General features: G+C 27.5%; 1 protein-coding gene across 1 annotated transcript in view; it reads left to right on the top strand.

Annotated features, from left to right (window-relative positions):
• The window catches only part of LOC129989390 (uncharacterized), a 135255-nt gene extending 115983 nt beyond the window's left edge, over positions 1-19272 (top strand). Inside the window, exons 5-9 of the mRNA XM_056097907.1 lie at positions 7455-7547; positions 9603-9662; positions 12497-12580; positions 15488-15671; positions 18991-19272. Of these exons, the coding sequence (XP_055953882.1) occupies positions 7455-7547; positions 9603-9662; positions 12497-12580; positions 15488-15671; positions 18991-19040 (471 nt within the window). The 3' untranslated portion in view covers positions 19041-19272. The remainder of the gene's footprint in view (positions 1-7454; positions 7548-9602; positions 9663-12496; positions 12581-15487; positions 15672-18990) is intronic.
• The last annotated feature ends 455 nt before the right edge of the window (positions 19273-19727 follow it).

The following is a 19727-nucleotide window of genomic DNA, read 5'->3' as shown; positions in this document are numbered from 1 at the left end:
TCGGATAACGCGCAACTACTTTCGGACAGTGATACAGTAGCCATTCTTAAAGATTTTTGATTTGTGCTTGGGATCATTATCTAAACAGAACTAAAAAGACTGTTCAATTCAAAATGCACTTTTTTTTGCACTTTCTTTTAGATTATCTTTTAAAACTTGCAAGTACATAAATATGCCTATATTTCCATTAATTACTTGAAGCTTTCTGACCCCATTAACACATATAGCCCATAACCATCATGCTCCCCCCTCCCCCACGTTTTACGCTAGCTTTCACTTTACTTTAAATTCTTGATCTTTTTTTTTTTTTTTTTTTTTTTTTTACTACATATCAATTTTACCGTTTTGTTTCGAACACATTATATTTACTTTCAGCTACTAAAATTGCGTCTTCCGAGAAATCAAAATTCTTACCTTGAAAGCGTTTAATGAATTCTACCCGCCATTTTTGGTTCATTGGGCTAATATATGGCTTCATCCTGGCCAACAGTTTTTGGTTCATTGGGTTAATATATGGCTTCATTCTGGTGTTTTCTTATAACGAGACCAACAGTTTCAGCACAAAGATATTTTCCCAAGTTATTTTTCTACTTGCAGAGTATTCGGTGTACTTAATTGGGTTTCTTTGCGAATCTGATTAACAATCCAGCTTTTATCTTTTGCCCCAAAATCGGTTTTGGGACTTTTCTCACTTTATTTGCAATTCGATTTTCACAGCAAAAACAGCAAAAACAATCAATGATATGTTGAATTGTGGAATAAGTTGTATTTATTATTTAAGTAATTTCTCTTTTACTTTTACCAAGTTAAAAATGTTAAAGTTCACATTCTTGATAAATAGTATGGTGCCCTATAGAATTAAATTCCCTAAATAAGTGTCAGCAAAATTGGAAATACAAAATATAACTTCTTAAAAATTGTTATGAATTAAAAAAAACAGTTTTTTTTTTCGTGTAAATAAAAATTACCCAAAGAAAGCATTTGCTGGGTCAATTTCATTTTAACTGCTTGTTTTATACATTTTTTTCTTTTATTTTAGGGAAAAAATGCATACATGATTTATTAAAGAAAAAAATGCATAAATGTTAAATTGAAATATAAGATAATTTCAAAATTTAAAAATGTTTTACAAATAAAATTTATAACGCATTAATCTTAATAAATGATTTTTAATGAAATTATTTAGGCAACTCCTTTTCATTTTGAGTCACTGTATATATTTATTTGAAGGATGTCGGAAATTCGTAAAGAGACATCTGTATTTTGCTTTATCTAGGCGAGGTTTACAATTACGTACAACATAATTCATTAATATTTCATTACATTTCCTGTAATAGAAACATTTCATTTTTTTCTAAAGAAACTACAACGATTACACACTCATTACTGCGAACGAAGAATTTTAAATTCTTATCCAATATTGAAGTACTACACTGATATTATTCTCAAGTTTTCTTCCCTTTTAAAATAAATCAAAGTCGTAAATCTCACTCTATCATAGTGAACAGCTGCATATGTGATTAAAAAATTTCTTATAGGACATGATGGTTTGATGATAGTTTAGTTTAGTTATATTAACGTCCCGTTGCAAAGTAACACTAGAGCTTTTCTGGAACGGACCTCGTAACTTTGAACCGCGGTCAGAAGACGAGGACGACTCCTGAACTGGCATCCCCCTCTCCACACTACACCAGTGGCGGGACGTTTGGTCTGACGGATTTAGTAAGCAACAGATATCCTTACACGATCCGTTTTCTTGGGAATCGGGTCTCGAACCTGAAACCCTTCAGTTCCGAACCGAGACCTTACCACCAGGCCACCGCGGTCCGATGGTTTCATTAAATATAACTTCTAAATAAATATTTATGCCTGTTTTTTCATTAAAAAAATCGAATTTCTAAAATGTCTACTTTTAAATTTGGGATAAGTTAAGCTATGCCTATACTATTGTTTAGCGTGGTACAGTATATTAAGAAGTCTTAAAATTATAAAACTCATTTGAAAATTTATGTGAAACTCAAATGAAAATACTGCCTCATTCAGTAAAGAGAGAACGTAAATAAATATTTATACACATACATTATCTTTAGTTTTGGAGCATATCTCTTCTCTATTTCTTATTTATTTATAACTAGCCGCCTTTGGCGACCAGCCGGTTAGCCAATCTTAATGTCCGTTAAAATTTTAATAATTAAATATTTTATGCAATTTCTACTTTAATAGCTTCTTCATCAAAATATTTTAAAACTTCAAATTTTGATTATCATATAATTCATTCATAATATTATAAAGGCCTTCAGTCATAACGTAATATGTATCTCTCTCATTTTCTGTTAGCACCCGTAGAATTTATGCTTTAAATTAAAGTGGAAATAATTTATCTTCAATTAATATAATAATATTTTTTACTGAAACAAAGCATTTTTTTATAATCTGATTACTGAAAATAGAGTCACTCAGCGTTTAAACTTTATGGGCACTAAAGAATATATTTTTAAATTTATGTAATATCTCAAGAGTTGGTCAACAAAATTTTCTTAGATTCATTATGAGCAGATCGATTCATTAACAATGTTTAAATTTAAATGCATCAAACACTAAGAAAATAAAACGAATCGTTTAAAATAAACGGTTGAAAACAGGTTTTAAAAAAACTACTTAAAAAACGATGTACTTAAAACTATAAGCATATACAAAAAATATATAACTAACATAAATACAATTTACTTACAAAAGCATGCAACTAACCCAAAAATAATTTAAATCATCCATTGATAACGTTGTCATGGCAACAGTCAGAACAGAATGCGCATGCGTGAATTTTCTTCGCCGGTTACGTAACGCAAATACGTGATTTTTTCTACGCCAGTTGGGGTAACGCTATGCGGATTAGAAATTTTTAATTTCCTTTATTCTGTTTTATTTTAATTCAAAAGTACTTCAGAATGAACCTGAAAGATTGATTCATTAACAATGTTTAATTTTAAATGCATCAAACATTAATAAAATAAACAGAACCGATTGAAATAATCCGCCGAAAAATTTTAACCCTAGCCTCATTACTGTTGGGAGAAAAAAAAACCGAAGCCTTTCTCGTTTGGCCCTGGGGATAATGGAAGAGTTTTTTGGCGGAAAAGTTGGCGGTGGGGAAAATGGAAGATTTTTTTGGCGGGAAAGTTAGTTTTTAATTAATAATTAAAATTCTAATTAAAAATTCGAAAAAAGAAACCCCAGGTGCACATTCCCAACCTCCAAGGTATACATGTACCAAATTTGGTAGCTGTATGTCAAACGGTCTGGCCTGTAGAGCGCCAACACACACACACACACACATTGAGCTTTATTATAAGTATATAGATTAAAATTGAGTCTTGTCAGCAATGCACAAGATTTTATGTTTATGTTAGAGGTGTTGATTTAAATTAGTTTACTGAATCAATTTGTATTTCGTATTTGTTTTGATGCATCTGTCTAGGTTATTAAACTTCATATAAATAGCTTTGATGAAACGGAATTTGTTTATTATTCAAAGTATATATTTTTAAAAAGTATGCTTGTTTCTAAAAATATTCCAACTGCTTTGCTTTGGTAAAACACAAAATGTTGTGAAATATGACTTTTGAAAAATACCAATTTTTAGTAATATTTTTCTTTAATAAAGTTCATGTATAACATTAAGCTCAGTAAAGGAAAAAGAAATTAAATGATTTTCGATTTATTTACATATTTGTTAATAAATCGACAATTACTTATTTTAATAAGTAATTATGGTAATTTCTTTTATAAAAAGGAAATATATATGCACATTATAAAGAATATGTTGTCATTCAAAATTTCGAACTTGTATCCCTAGTTATATGGAACTAAAAACGTACTTCACGTAATATGATATTCTGTGAAAGACTGCGCAGATAAATATAGAAACCTCAAAGATATAGATCTTTTGCATATTATATTTCCAGAACAAAAAACACACTCTTTTCTAAAAGACGGAAAATGATGAAATTTCGATTAAATCAAGAAAAACACTTCAGAGTTTATGTCCAACAGTTTCTTAATTTAGAATAATTTTATTTCCAAAGTCTCTGTTTTAAAGTAAAATTCTAATTTTATGCGGATGATTTAAATTTGAATTTGAATTTCTCAATGAAACTTTCGGTAAATTAATAATCTTCAATTGATAAGAAAGTTTTACGTATTAACTCTGTTTTCTTTTCCTAAAAAAATACGGAGAATTTAATTAAATACAACATGAATTCTTGCATCACGGATGATTATTAAATCATATTTTATTAAGTCAGAATGCGTTAGGAACTACTTATCGTATTAAAATATCACTAGTCCATAATCAATAGTTTAATAACGTTGGAAGAGAGAAAACAATATGCTTTAGTAACCATCGGTATTATTATAAAATGTGAAATGCATTTTTTGTAAGACGTAGGAAAACATCGTATCAATTGCTATTTTATGCATTTTTTAAAATATTATTGCAATTTTTTGGTTTTAAAATATAAATATTCTTTAAAAATTTCAAACAAAACACCTTTATGTAAATTGAGATTATTTTTGTTAAACTTCATTTTTTTTGTTTAGTATTGTTGCATGTATTGAATAGACATTTTTAAGAAGCGAATTTAAACTCAAAACAAGTGATGAAAAACTCTTTCATTTAAAAGAAAAGTAGCCTCCATTTAAAAAACAAAGAAGCTTCTATTTAAAGCTTCTCTCTCCATTTATGTGAAGAGAAAAGATTATTATAATACATCAGTTTTGTTTGGAAATAAGCTAATCTCATTCTCATTAATAATTAATAATTTTATCATCAATATATTTCTTTATGAAAAACATATATCTTATCCAACTTGGAATTTTAGGATAGAAATAAAATAATTTAGAGGTTATTTTTGTATTAATTACCCTTATCAGTAAGCAATTACAATTTAATTATCAATTGATTATTATAAAAATATCGTTTTATTATAATTTTACTCCACTAATATCTCCACTGCATTTCAATTGAAGCGTAAGCAACTCAAATAAATATCTTCTTCCTTTTTGAAATTCATATTTGAAAAAATAAGATTTATTAATAAATTAGTAAATGTTAATAAATTTTTATTATTTAAAAATTCGAAATATAGTTTGCATTTAATATTTCCCAAAGCATATGCCCTTTTCAATAAACTTACACATGAATAAAAATTAAAACATATCAAACGATGAGTATATTATATAAACTCTATTTACTCTTATATTTATTCTTAATTAAAAATTCTTATAATATCATCAGTAGTTATTTGTAAGAAACTCAGAATATAATTAATTACAAACTACTTCGACACTATATTTAGAGCTATTATTGATTATATAGATTGTTTATACTATTTCAACAGTAATTCCTGTAAAAAATTTTCCATAATTCAGGAAATATGAATTAAGCATCTGTAATTTAACCATATTTTTTTTCAATTAATATAGGAAATGCTAAGTCTTCCAATCTTATTATAAACGGATCTAATCGGATTAAAAGACAAAGTGAAATTTATTTGTATCTCTAGAAAATTTATCAAAATACTCACATTGTAAATATAGTGATTGTAATGTAATAATTATAAATGATAATCCTTTAAAATTAATTGAAACTAAACAGAGCGAAAGTAAGAAAACGAAACCTGTTTCAAAATTTTATTTCGGAATACAATTTTCAATATTCATATTGTTAGGTGATTCTTTAAAATGTAATCCTAATGAATTCAAATTCAACAGTACTTAACAAAGGGCTCAAAAATCCATTATCAAATCTGATGTTATTTATAAGTTTGAGAGCTTGTTATTTTGTATTACCAATTATTATTCATAAATGTGTCGTTACTTATACAATTTCATTAGATATCAAAAATGCGTATTTCCTGAAGAAGCAAATGAAACAATATGCATCAAATTTTCGTTTATTAAATGTTTGCAAGTTATTATTTTTCAAGCCATAATTATTTAATTTGAAAGGAACTGTATTACATGAAGATATACAAGAAATTTTAGCTTCAGAAATGATTCTGATGTTTTTACATACGTAGATTAAAAGTTTACTTTATTTTTTTTCCTTCAATTTTTCCCCTATATTACAGTATCTAACTATATCCGAATGGAAGTAATTGTGACACAGTGCTGTTCAAATCGAAATGAACATTTAGAGAAGTTGAGATGCTTAAATTTTCCAAATATTTTCCAGTAGATTGAGAAAATCCGAAAATAGGCCTAGGAAATTATCTTATTTATAAGTACTTAGCAATGATAATATTCATTTATACCTCTAAGCAGGAATAGTCTGGTTGGTAGGGTGTTGAATTCGCATGCCTTGTGTTGTGAGTTTGAACCCCGGCAGCCGAAGACTCCCCGTGTATGTAGTGGCTGGTGTATCTATAAATCTGTCGAGGCTGCAAAGTCCCCCAAGACGAGACAATACCACTGTGGTAAGAGGTGATAATTCTCTGATCCAGGTCTAAATTACGATCTGTGATTAGTGAATGAAATGTGTGAATGAAGCCCGCCCCGTAAAAAAGGGTCATGGTGCATGAGTAGCTAAGTCATACTCTTAGTCCTAGATGGCGATACTGAAAAACAAGAGAAGCAAAAGTTTTCGGCTTAAAATCGCTGACTTTGTCAGCGGGCTTGTCTATGACAAATTCAATATAAGACAACAATTTATACCTCTGAAAGATAATATGTTTCATTAGATCTAGAATTAAATTAATCCATCAACCTTGAATTAAACAATTGAAATTAAAGATGGTAACAGAGAAGATGTGATGTGTATGAAGAAGAAAGGCTCAGATTTTGTTTTTTCTTTTTTATTTCTATATACCATGTTTTTCCTAAATAAGACTAAATTTCCAAAAAATATACATTTATTTCTTTTTTTTTTTACCCGTATAAACTTTGTTTTTGTGAACACAGGCAATGCAAAAGTTGCAAATGGACATTTTTCTTTTATGTTTTACACTTATTTTCTCTTAATAAAAATTAGTATTTTATACTGTGTATTTAAACTGCATTAACTTTACTAGTGTGTGACTACTGTTTAAACCAGGCAAAACTTTTAACTTAAATGTGCAATACAAGTGTGATAAAATTAATTGTTACAGTAATTCATCTAGTTGACGACCCGACAAGTTCTTCTAATATTTTATGGGTATAGGCCTTTCTCCCACTCTCGCAATTTAGAAAACTGTGAATTTTATACATCAAAAAGGTTCCAATTTCAATTATACATCGGTTCGCAATATATATCATACTATAAGAGACTGAATGATTGATTCAAACGTAATAAGCTGACTAATTCAAACGTAGTTGCGAAATTTAGCTTAAAATTTATTATGATCATCTCGTGTTTACAAGTTGAAACATGATATAAAATATTTTTTTGCACTGAATTATATTTTATTCCTTTTTAGGATAACAGGACTTTTCTAATTCCTTGGCTTGTCTGTGTGTCCACAGCTACTTTACTGGATGTATTCCTTTGCGTCTATTTTTCAGCTGAAGACGTGAGTCGAATATTGTTTGCCATAATTCTTTTCAAACAGTAATTTAAATTAAAAATTAATGTTTAAAAGCCATGGAGATTTCAAGATTTAAAATTTTATTTACTTATTTCTAAAAAAATATTCTGTTATTTTATGAAAAAGACATATTATAGTTAAATATAGATAGTTTAGAATTTTAAAAACTTGTTTTCAAATGAATTTCAACTAAAATTCTCATCCATAAAAACTGAATGAAATCATAAATATTAAGATTATATTTCATTAGTTACAAAGAAAAGGTGCACATTTTCTAGAAATTTATTGCAAGCCTTTTTTTGCCATTAGAATGAGAGATTTTAAATGTATTTTCGAATGGTAATAGTTTCTTTTTTACTTACTATACCTTAAAATGGAATATAATTTATGAAAATATTTTAACATTGTAATCTAATTTTAAGTAGATTTCATTTATTGAATAAATTTTTATAGTGTTCAGAAAATAACATCGAATGTATTTTCTTGCATGCTGCTAGATTTTGATATTTTTGTCTTAGTACTTATTATAGAATATCATTAATTTCGTAACTGCCATTAAAAGAATTGACTCTGTCCTCTACAAAAATATTGTATTCCTTTACAAAAATATTTCGATATATCCATATCGAAAACATTTAAATGTATTATAAAAGCATCGAATAATGTTTCTTTGCGCACACACGCACACACACACACACACACACACACACACACACACACACACACACACATATATATATATATATATATATATATATATATATATATATATATACATAATTTTGTACTTAAACAAGATGTGCCAGACATCTTGTTTAAGCTTCCCCCATGTATATCTTTTAATAGATAAATCGTGTCTTAAATTAATTAAATTAAATGATATAAATGTTTCATCATTTTGAAATTTTTGCATCAAAAGGAGAATTTTAAATTAAATATAACTCTTACTACCAAATTTTTTTTTTAATTGTTTGAAATGAAGCAAAACATCGACAGTTTTTCATAGTATTTTCTGGTGTTTTTTTTTATTATTATTATTTTTGGTTGCAAAAAATAATAATAACCAAATAAAAATATATAATAATAATAAATAAATAATAATAAAAAAATAAAATAATAATCGACTTCCTGAGTTATTATGAAAACTAAATTAGGCAACTGTGAAAAAATTATAATAAAAAAATTAAATTATATAATTTATAATGTTTTAATATTAACGGATATCTAGGATCTCGAATGTATTCCTTACAATCTGTAAGGGGTGTAATCTTTATAAGTTTATAAATTTTCTATCTGTCATATTAGTGAAAACATTTATCAAGAAAAGAAGAAAACCTAATGCCTCTTTCGACCTTCCTTCACTAGATGTACTTTTTATAGAGAAGGCTTCAATGGGAAAAAGGTGGACATTTATTAAAAGCCTTTTAAATTATTAATAAAGATCAATGTTATTTCTTGAAAAGACACTAGATTGTCACGAAGAAAAATTTAGGAAACGTTTTAATGGGCAGAACACTGATGTATGGACATTTTAATGAATTTCGTTATATAATGTTTTTAAAGGAATGAATATTTAAAGATTGTTTATGAATATAATGAACACGAATGTAAATCTTTTCTAGATAAAATAAAAATTGATTATTTTAAAGTTTTTTTTTATTTTATATAATAATAAAATTCTTCTTTCCTAACAAAAATCTTTGTTCATTATTTTATATCAATCTGATAATGATTTAAATAATTTCAGATGACGGATTTTTAATTTGATAAGAACATTGCACATATATATAAAATATAAATTGTTTATTTTAAAATTTATTTATTTCATACAATAATAAATTTCTTCTTTCATAATTCGTAATTTTGTATCAATCGTAGAATCATATCTGATTATAATTATTTCAAAAGTCGCTTGTTAATTTGATAAGATTTATCTTCATTATTTATATTAGTATTATGTTTCCTTTCATGTGAAATCCATTTTCTAAAAATATTTTTCATCCTCCTCATATTACTGTGTTTTTCTCTCTCTATTTTCAGGCGAAGGATCGTTTCCATTCAGCACTTTTCATAACAGATTTCTTCTTCTCAGCCGTAAATGTAGGTAATCATTTTAATTCATGTAACTTACAATTTTATCTTTACTCTAATGATAGTTTGTATCTCAAATTAAACAAAGATAATCATTTAAGAAATATAATCAATGTTTTCCGAAAAAAAGTTATTATTTTCATTGGCACTTAGGAGTTATTTCAGTTCTCTTTATGTGAAACGGTAAGGGCATATATTTAAAGTAAGTTAGTTGGTCTTGCAGAAATCAGAATTCGAATAATCTGTAAAATATGTTGGACTATAAGGTGGATTTGAGTGGTAAGAGTTTCTAGTTTATTATCAGCAAGTGTATCTAAATAAATAAAGGAAAAAAAAATATTTAGGTATAAATCAAGATAAAATGTCAGAATATCTTAAATGTAGTTCTGTATATTAACAAGGTGTTTCAAAATAAAGTTGATAACTTTTGATGCCTCAAAATAACTTTTATTCTTTTCTGCTTTCAAACTGTAGGTGATGTGTATTTATTTCAAAACGCCTGATTACTTTTTACTAATTTTATTTTAAATCAATCTGTAAATAGCAGAGGTAATAATTATATGGATAATTCCTTATTGATTTTGAGGCAGCTTTACTTTCATTTATATGCGAGAAAAATCATTACAAACATTTTTTTAATAATAAAATTAATATAGAAGCCATTTTACTGATTACGGTTTAATGAGATTCTACGACACTGTGTTAAATTTAAAAAAGTTTAATTTTAACTTTGCTTTATATAATTATTTTATTATATCAAATAGTATCAGGAGTGATTTCTCTCATATTACTTAAGATATAAAAAATAACTCATTTGTTTTTAAAAATGAAACTAGATAAACCACTTATGAAAAGAAGAACAGCAAGATGTTTTTTAGAATATATATTTCTAATGTGATATTCCTTTTTAAATAATCTGGTTTTAATTTCTCAAGAAAAAATATACAGCATGTAAACAAATACAGAATTGGAAAAGTAACAGAAAAGTGAAAATTATTTGTTCTAAAATCATGGAGTTGACCAAATCCGCAGGATTTTGGTTATTTAAGACACCATAATATTCATTACCGTTTTCAGATATAAATTAATTTATCAGTAACATCGAGGGATTTGAGATATTCTCCTTTAATTAATGTAAAGCCTAAAAAAATAATAAAATATTAACTGTATTCAACTAAGGAGTAATTAATTTTCTCTAAATGAAATAATTTATGTAGTTTTCATCATAATGAATATTTTCCAACTAATTAATCCAGGCACTACTTTCATTCATCCGTCTTCTCTCATTAGTACATATTAACACAAAAGCATAATTCATTACGTAATTTAATCTTTCTATGCCTTACTAATAAGGAAGAAACAAGATCATAGAATTGTGAGTCTAATTCAGTTAACAGAGTGCTGTCCTTTAATAAGTGAGAAGAAGGAAATGAAATAAGCAAAAAAGTAAAGGACAATAATTCATTTAATGGAATGAAATAAGAAGAAATATGTTTAATTTTCTCATATTTAACCTCTTTTTATTTGGTATCTAGGAATGTTTTCATGTGAATTGTCGAAGAATTCTGAAGAATGAAAATAAATTAGATTGAATTGTCTAAGATATAAATCTTGTTACTCATTTAATGATAAATATTAAGTTGAATAGCTAGAAAATCTCATACACTCCGGTAATTTTTCCTCTTTCAAAATGAACGCTCAATATCGGAGATATCTCTAGCAATGTAATTATCTGATCAAATAGTTATTAAATAACTTTGCACAACGTTTTCCTTTCTACTTAAATAATATTAGCTTAATTTATTTTATTCCGTGTCTTATTTACATTCAAATAGAAGAAAATGATTTTATTAGACTTCGAATGAAAGACTTGTAATAAATAAAAAAAACATAAAAGATCTATAAAAATCAATGTAAATCCAGTTAAGTCGCTCCAGGTAAGTAGCAATGCAAAATTCAATTAAGTTTATCATGTTTTAGTTGCATAAATATTATTGAATGCTGTCCATATATAAATTAAGTTAATCTCCTCATTAACTAGTATGTTTTTTAAAAGATGATTCAAATAAAATATATTTATTCCAAAGAGAGTTCAATAAATATTGGGAAAGGAAATATAACATAAATCTTCCAATCACTGAAATCTCAAAATAGCGGCGTCTTCAGTCATTTTTTTTTTTTATCTTACCAAGAATATAAAAGCCTAGAGATAAAATGAATAACTCTTTGCACATTAAATTCTAAATTAATGTATAATTCCTTATAATTATGTAATATCTATCATATTCAACAACTTAATATAAATAGATATCAATTGGAAGAAGAAAAATTCAAAAATAAATATTCCATAATGTAACATTTATGACTGTGTTGCAACAAATAATTAATTCCTGGCATCTGGGGTGTGCTCTTCATTGTCCATACTTTGAATTTTTCCGAAATGCTTTTAGAACTTCCTTTTACAGATAATTTTATTTGATATTACGCCATTGATATATTAACTCAGATAATTGTTTCTGAATGTGACTCGAAATTGCTTAGAATATGCATTTTGTGAATCGATGGTTGTACTCTTGTCCTGATAGCAATTACAGCTTCTACAGTGATTATAAATTACGATATAATTTTACCCCAATCATATTATGAATTACATTTATTAGATTTGGAAAATCATTATTTCTTAAATGTTTAACAATTTTGAGATAAAAATGATAAAAAAGGAACAATAATTCATAATTATTAACACTTTGAATTCAGAGTCGTTCCATTGTTTGAAATATTTATTAAAATACAATTTTTAAAATCTGTATAATACACATAGTGATTTGTTAATCATTTTATAGATTTATTGCTTACTGTGTGTCCTATCTCAATATCAAGAGTACTCAGCAGGACGAGGAAGACCTGAGGATTGCATAAGGATGCAGGTAATTTTGATTGTAATGCTGTGTGAATTAGTTTCATTAAATTGTATTAAATGATTTGAAGTACAAATTGATTCGTAAATTTGATTTACTAGACTTTCAACTGTGCAAGGATAGCATTAAAATCTTGCTAAATTAAACTGCAAATTGAAAAAAATATTTTTTTTTTTTTGCTATATAAATTAAAATTTTATTAATAAACTAATGACGTCAATTAAATGAAACTTATATTTTATTGTGCATTTAGTTTTTAATTGCTATTTAATTTAAAGCAATGAATGAGAAATATCTTTTTCTGCTTTATTTGTAAGTTGTTACAAATCATGGAAATTATTAAATTTATACAATATGCATTTATAGATAGTTTTAAATGATAAGCGTTTCATTTTTCGGCACAAAAATGATTCCATTTTTTAAAAAATTTAATATCCTTCTGTAAAATTTATTGAATCATTTTTATTGTTTTTGTCATTATTGGATCATGTGTATAATTACACATAAAATCTATCGTCACAACATGATGTCAAAAAGTGTGTTCTTCTATCAGTGAGAATATAAAAAAAATATATTTTGATAATTAATATAGAAAGCGATTTGATTCTTGTTACAAGGATAATAAAGTATAAGGCCTATTTTTTTAAAAAAAAGAATGAATTTCAAATAATTCCAATTACTTATAGACGGTTATGATAAAAAAGTCATTTGAAATAAAGCGTCGCGTGAATAATTTATTCTGATGAAATTTAAAATTTAGCAATGGGATGTGTTTCTTCCTTTTGTAAAAATTTCCCTTTCTATTTAAGGGAAAATCCATTAATTTTTTACTGCCCATTAAATCTAAATGAAGTTCTTTGTCAGGCTATTAAGGAAATTTAAAAGTCAGTCCATTTTGAATGCTTTATTCTCATAAATTTTAAAATTTACAGAAGAATAGTTTTACATTACAAAATAATAAAGAACAATTGAATTTTTTTCAGTTATTGGTCAAAAAATTGGTTAAATGATGTACGGCTTAGCATTAGGTAAAAAATTTGGAATGATTATAACCGACGTACAGATTGAAATGCAGGCCAGGAATTACAGAAATGCGTGCATCAGTTTTCTCTACAGATGATAGAAAGAAATTCTATGATTAAAATAGACAGCAATTTCGAATTTTGCCTAAGAAAATCATATTAGTTTTTGTTATAAACAATACATAATCATTTTTTTTCGAAATTGTTTTTCTAAGGATAATAAACTAAATGTATCTCTTCTATTTCTTGACCATATGAAAACAACGTATCTAAGTTGACACGAAAGTGGAAATCAAAGTGAGTTACAGAACTTTGTACTCATCAGCACGGATCAAAATTGACATTACCAATGGTACAATGATAGACCCATGAATCCTTTCAGTATGAAAATGTATTAGTTGATAATACATTGGATTCGATATTTATTTTTCTTAATTCTTGTACTGCAAAAGAAATAAAAAATTGAAGAAGCTTTTCCTGAAATACTGATGAAATGCTAGCCTTTTTATGGATCTGAAAAGTATGAGATAAAATTTTTTTACAAAGAAAAAAAAACTTACAGAAATACTGGGCACAGTAAGCTTGGTATCGTGAATCCAAACTTAATAGGCAAGCCTCTATAAGTTATCTAAAAATTACTAATGAATTCATTTTGAATCGAATGTGGAGAATTACGATAATTTGATATGATGTGACGTGAAAAGTTCTACTTCAGAACGCGAGTCTTCAAGATCGAAATCCGATCTTACAAAAGAGCCACTCTTTAAATGAATCTAGTAATGAATATTAAATCCATCGAAGCTGAATGAATTCCTCATGGTAGACTGCGGAGGAAAGGAATATATGTGTGTGTGGTGGGGGAGATGGGTCCTGGTTCCTTTTTTCGTCCTTCTCATTTGCCAAAGGTTCGAAATAACGAGAAGCATCCCAAATTAGTCTTTATGAATCTTCGAAGAGGAACGTAGATACATCGAATCTAAGCTAAATGATAACTCATTTTTGACAAAAATATATTTTTAGATTAGATGCTCAGTAATGAATGGGAGGGTAAGTCAACTAACTGACTCTCCCACCCGGCAATAAAGACACACGGATATAAACCATAAAGCTGAATGACCGGACTGCAGCAACATCACCACTGGTGAGTCCTAAGGGCTAACGGTACAACCCTCCCCAAAGGAAGTACGCTCCGTCATCAATGGGAGGAGTCAAATCCCCCACCTATTTTTGTACCCTCCAGGGTGGCGAGATCTAACCACCATGCTGGAAGCATCTCATGCTCATTTCGAGGTGCCCCCCGGGGGTTATGAATGGGAGGGTAAGAAATTCACAGAAGAAACTGTCACCTCCAAAACTTGATTTTTTTTCATTAAATATATACCCCACCATATTGCAATATAACTTTTCTCAAATTATCATACCTATAGTTTAAAAAAATAGTAATTCTAGAATTTAGTACTTATAAAAATCATGTTGTGAAATTGTCCTCCTAATCGAATAAGAAATAAGTACACCTTGAAGCAAAATATGATTTAATTCCTTTTCAAGACTAACTTCGACAGTTTATTTTAATGACACTCTCCGAAGAATTTGGATTTCTATGCTATTTTAATATATTTTTTTAATCTAACTGTTTTAAAGTTGGACAAGAAAATACATTTTTCACTAGTTTATTAAAAAATATGAACTCCTCAAGTATAAGAAAAACATTTTCATTCTAAGACAGATATGCACTTAATAGTTTAATGTAATGTTTTTAATATTATGTAGTGATTGATTTAAAATACGCCTATAATTTATTTTATAAACTTTTCTTAAAACTGCTATGGCCTGGGCGTTTTTATATAACTTAAACATCCTATGTCCTCATGCAATCCATTTGTTATCACTTTAGGTGCTCAATAGAGTTCCAGCAGATGAAGAAAAGGTTCCAACTGAATCTAGAATTGGCAATCTCGTCGCAGTGTCAGATCATCCAATTGAATCAACCACCGAATTTCTTCAGGCGCCAGAGTCCATCAATTCATCTGCCAGTCTCAAATGCATTGTGGAAATATGTCATAACGAATCATTCAGTGGTAATAGCTTTATTTTATCATTTTTTTTTCACTTTAGTTTCTCTCTTTTGGCGTTCTTCGATTTTGTTTTCTATGTTTTATTTTATATTCATTTTCCTATGTTCTATGTTTTATTTCTACGATCCTATGTTTTATTTTATATTCATTTTAATCGTTTTTATTCTGTAGTAAGGCGAAATCCAAAAAATATAAATACACATATTTTTGTCGCACTCTTGTTTTCTTAAATAGTAATAAAGAGCTGAATATCATTCAAAAACTGTATTTTGAAATTTTGTTGATCTTGCAGAAAGGATAAAAAAAAGTGTACACGTGGCAAAAATTAGAAAGATGCCACGGCGGCTCACACATGAAAGGCTTAGAGACCGTGTCTTTCTGGCTTGTTTGCAATGGCATAGGGAAGATTTATGAAATAAAATTTGCCGAGAATTTATACTCGAACAGGGGTAAAAGGTGTTTTCGAAATTAGGAAGTAAAAGCTTGCACCAATGCGACAACTAAGAATAATAATTCGTCCTTTCTGTCCCTTGTGCTGCGTACTGGAGGTGTCATGCTGTAGTCGGCGAAGCTGGGACATGTAACGAGTTGATATGAGAAGTGTAAAATACCAACACTCAATTGAACCTTGAAGAAATCAGTACAGACGTGAGATGGCATGTTAGTAGGTTTTACTAAAGGGCTTATGGATGAATAAAGTCCAAAACTTCAACCGTGAATCCTGGACGACAAGAGGGCTCATGATAGCAAATCAAGTGATGCCAATGGTTTAAAATTCTAATCATTTTCTTATATTTCTTCAGCGTTTTCCTTCACAGAGATATAACACAGATTGGGATCTCTGCGATTAGAATCCATATCATTTGAAAAAAAGGATATTTCATGGAAATTATAAGGACTATGGAATTAAATTCTGCGTAATGCTCCTAAATTAGGAAATAAATTGGAAATAATGTATAAAATGGTGTGATGATACTTTATTAATATGAGTTACAATAATTACATGATTTTTTACAAATAAATAAGTGCCATACTCTGTATACTGACTCCGATTTAATTTTATGTTCATAGTTAGATAAATTATTTATATTTAAGCGAATTTATTTCAGGTACATCTAAAATCAAAATTTTTAAATGTCAGTTTGGATTCAATATCTGTTTGTAGGTTCCTATCATATTTAACTCAGAAATTTAATGAAGTTGGCTTTAATGGGTAATAAATCAAAGTTATATTTCTACATATGCTTCTGTTCAATGATAAACTGTTATTATCCAAGGAGATAAGTCCGTGAGCTGTAGAATTCAACAAAAATTAAACTTTTTAAACATACATAAAACTCAATTATACTGTCATACTAATTACCTTCTAAAATTTATTTAAAGTAATTACCTTTTCTTAGCTTAAAAGAGCCAAAATTTTAGGATTAAACAAACAAGAATAAAAAGCAAAAAAAAAAGAAATCCTATTTTTTATTGTTATGAAACCACATTTTACTGATTGCATAATTTGATATTTTTATCATTAATAGCATTTCTGCTGATTCAGAAATGAGATAAAAATACATTTCAATAAAAAATATTGGCTTTTAATTATTCAATTAATTCTCTTAATTTCCCGAAGGACAGCTTTCATGCTAGCAACCCTCATGGTTCACTTCATTATTCTTGGGTTTTCTTTTTATGACTTGTATGTGCTGCCACATGCCTTCTTATAATATTGCTATTGACGCGGTTGATTTGATATATATCCTAGACTAAAAATCCAATCGCTTGTTTAAATATCTTACGGATAATTTAATCTTCGACTCTTTCTAATTATGATGAAATGATGTTGCTTTATATTTGATCAATAGAAATGCGATCATTTTTTTCAGCCAACAGCCATTCCACAATAAAGTGCCAGCAAATAAAAAATGATAAAAATGAAAATAATAAGGTGTCAGACTGAAACACATTTGTCAAGAAATGTTTGTGGATTGAAGAGGAAAATTCCTACGTCGAGAGAACAGACGTTTTAAAGTTCCATTAATGTATTTTTTCAGTTCCAGCTCGCCCAACGATAACTAATCCTTGTACATGTTGTTTAAGCTATTTCGAAATAATATCATTTCATGGCACAGTTTTCACAGCAGCAAAACAATTTATTAAGAGAATGCGTATTTTACTTTAAGAAATGGATGAAGATCAAATTTTAGTTCATGAGTGAGATGAGAATTCAACCCATTGTGCTCATCTCTCAGTTGATCATCGCTTATCTTTTTCTATACCCATTTACTTGGCTCTAGTTAAAAGTTTCCATTTTTTAGCATATATTGTAATTCATATTCATATCATTTGATAATAATTTGAATTGATCTTCATAATCTGTAATTCATAAGATTCATCTAGAAAATATAAGGATAATAATAAAATCTTCTAGAATGAAGAATGTGCCATTCTTCACAGTGAAGAATGTGAATAAAAATCGCCAAGTGTAATGCACATCTTTTCAATCAACCAGTTTAATTGACAATGTTTGAAAGATGAAGTCTAGAAAATATTCGAAATATGCATGAATATTCTGTTCTATCCTCTTAACAGAATATTTCCTTGAATACGTGAGTGATGCAAATTTGCGACTTATAAATATATTTCTAGTAAAAAAAGCTGAAAATGTGTGCGCCTTTAAGCTTTTCAAAAGTATTTTAAAAATTTTAAAAATGTCTTTCATTTAAAAAAGTTTATTTTAAAAATAAAAAAAAAAATGTTTTAAAAACTGGCTAACAATAACGCCATTTAATTTATATACTGTATACTATGCTAGTATTAAATTATTATTTCGTCAATGGAATTTCGGCTTTTGTTCCATAGAATCGTTTTTGTGTATTTGAAACACATTGATTGAAATTTTTGTGTACTTTGTGTATTTGTCTTTTTTTTTCTAAATTGTCTCATTCTACACCTAAATGAAAAACGATAGAAAGTTATGAAAAGTCAGATAAAATATAATTATATTTTCAAATAATTGATTTGACGGGATTTTTAAATAAAGTCTATTTTACTTTTTTTTTTTTTTTTACAATTTAGATTTTCTTCAAAGCAATCGTATAAAATGATACTTTTTAAAATTATTATTAAAAGCTTATTAATTTGTTTAATACAATTAATATTATTAATTTATTTAAACCATTGACTTATTATTTCGTTTCAGACATTTTTTTATTTTTATTTTAGGAGAAATTAAAGTTTATTACTTGAAATGTAAAAATTTTACATTTTTACTTGATTCAACACCTTTTAGTTTACATTATAAAAACTTATCCGAGTTTTCTTTTTATTTTAGAAAACACTACAAGTGTTCTCTCTGCTGAAGGAGCTAATGAATCAGTCTGAATAATGACTATTCTTCCATTTCATCATGAGAAATAAGAGCTGAACATTGTATAATTTCAAGTTTCGAAAGCTTGTCTTTCCCATTCATCTTAACCATCCTAAGGGACTTCAAACCCTAACTGTTTCCATTACATTATCAAAGCAATTTCCTCCGAATATGAAAACAGAAAAATTGGTGCTGCATTACCAACTATTAAAATACACGTGATAACTTTTCCAGCGAAATTTTGATTTTGTGACAGCAATGTTTAATGAAATAGATATTTCAGTGTAACATCTGTATGTTGCTGTTTATAGTTTGAATTTTTATTTCCTGTGTACATGCCAAACCTCTATGTGTCTAATCATCAACCGAATAAATATTTTGTCTTTCACACATTCTTTTCCTTTTATTCCATTTTTTAAATGATGTCTTGAGAAACTCTCCTTTGCATTATTGATAAGTAGCGCATAATTCTCTAATATAAAAAAAATCTTGATATTATTTTTGTAATTTTTAAATAAACTTAATTCTTTTGAATATTCCAAGAAACATTTTTATAAAAATAATCAGCCATAAAATGTTTTTTTATCATACAGTATTTCTTGCAAGATTGATAATTACAATGACTACTTAAAGTTACCAAAAATTAATTAATATAAGAAAAATCATGATAAGTTATGAACAAATAAATTAGTAAGAAAAAG

This window comes from Argiope bruennichi, chromosome 2 (genome assembly GCF_947563725.1).
Source record: "Argiope bruennichi chromosome 2, qqArgBrue1.1, whole genome shotgun sequence".
NCBI lineage: Eukaryota > Metazoa > Arthropoda > Arachnida > Araneae > Araneidae > Argiope > Argiope bruennichi.
This window is presented reverse-complemented; position numbering and strand designations above follow the sequence as displayed.